Raw genomic sequence first — 1,147 nt, 5'->3', positions numbered from 1 at the left:
AAAAAAAAAGCAACCTACAAGGGGCTGAGAAGAGGCTCAGTGGTTAAGAGCACTGGCTGCTCTTCCAAAATTGGGTTCAGTTCCCTGCACCTCACAACTGTTGCAACTCCAGTTCCAGAGATACGGACACATTCATATATGCAGGCAAAACACCACTGCACATGAAAATAAATAAATAAATAAATAAATAAATAAATAAATAAATAAGGTAAAAGAAAAAAACAGAGTGACCTACAAAGCCAGTTGGTGGTGGCACACACCTTTAATCCTAGTACTCAGGAGAGGAAGCAGGCGGATTTCTGAGTTCCAGACCAGCCTGGTCTACAGAGAGAGTTCCAAGACAGCCAGGGCTACACAGTGAAACCAACCCTGACTCAAACAAACAAACAAACAAACAAACAAGAAAAGAAAACAGTGACCTACAAGGTAAGCCTCACGTGGTAAGACTAGGTCCAGCTGAATTATTTCAACCATACAGCTTACTTTTAATAAAAGAAGGATACACATAACTATTGTTAGAAATGGGCTTAGCACAACTGATACATGAAGTACTCTCGTTTTCTACGGTGTTAGAATACCTGTTTGATGACTCCTCTGTTTAACTCTCTCTTCAGTGCTTGCTTAAGGAGATAGCCCCTTCTCTCCAGATCCAGAGAAGGGTACTTATGAATGATGTACTTTCGAATAGCAACCACCGATGCACCAGTCTTCTGGAAGCATGCCTGCAAGATGTTCAAACCAGACATAGAATGTTAGTGACTTTTGGTTAGAGACTCTGAATGGTTTTCTAAATGAGTTCCTACAGAAGTGAGCTTAGTGGTAACGAGGCAGAGGGATGAACAATGCTTCAGTTCAGTGCAGTCAGGCTTGTAAGGCGTAGAAAACAACACTAACAAGTGCTTCTGCAACAATCTGAGTGTTTCACAGTCACAGGAATTGCTGGGTATGGTGGCTCACACCTGTCATCTCACCACTCAAGAGTTGGAGGTAGGTGCATCTCTGCAAGGCCAACCTGGGTTACAGAGTAAGACCCTGTCTTTAAAAAACAAAACAATAGGCCGGGCGTGGTGGCGCACGCCTTTAATCCCAGCACTTGGGAGGCAGAGGCAGGCGGATTTCTAAGTTTGAGGCCAGCCTGGTCTACAGA

General features: G+C 43.6%; 1 protein-coding gene across 6 annotated transcripts in view; it reads right to left on the bottom strand.

Annotated features, from left to right (window-relative positions):
• Hp1bp3 (heterochromatin protein 1 binding protein 3) overlaps positions 1-1,147 on the bottom strand; it is a 28,274-nt gene that overhangs the window by 15,170 nt on the left and 11,957 nt on the right. For all 6 annotated transcript variants that reach the window (XM_021199504.2, XM_021199507.2, XM_021199508.2 and 3 more), the window contains one exon: positions 579-722. In XM_021199504.2, the coding sequence (XP_021055163.1) occupies positions 579-722 (144 nt within the window). The remainder of the gene's footprint in view (positions 1-578; positions 723-1,147) is intronic.

This window comes from Mus pahari, chromosome 6 (assembly GCF_900095145.1).
Source record: "Mus pahari chromosome 6, PAHARI_EIJ_v1.1, whole genome shotgun sequence".
NCBI lineage: Eukaryota > Metazoa > Chordata > Mammalia > Rodentia > Muridae > Mus > Mus pahari.
This window is presented reverse-complemented; position numbering and strand designations above follow the sequence as displayed.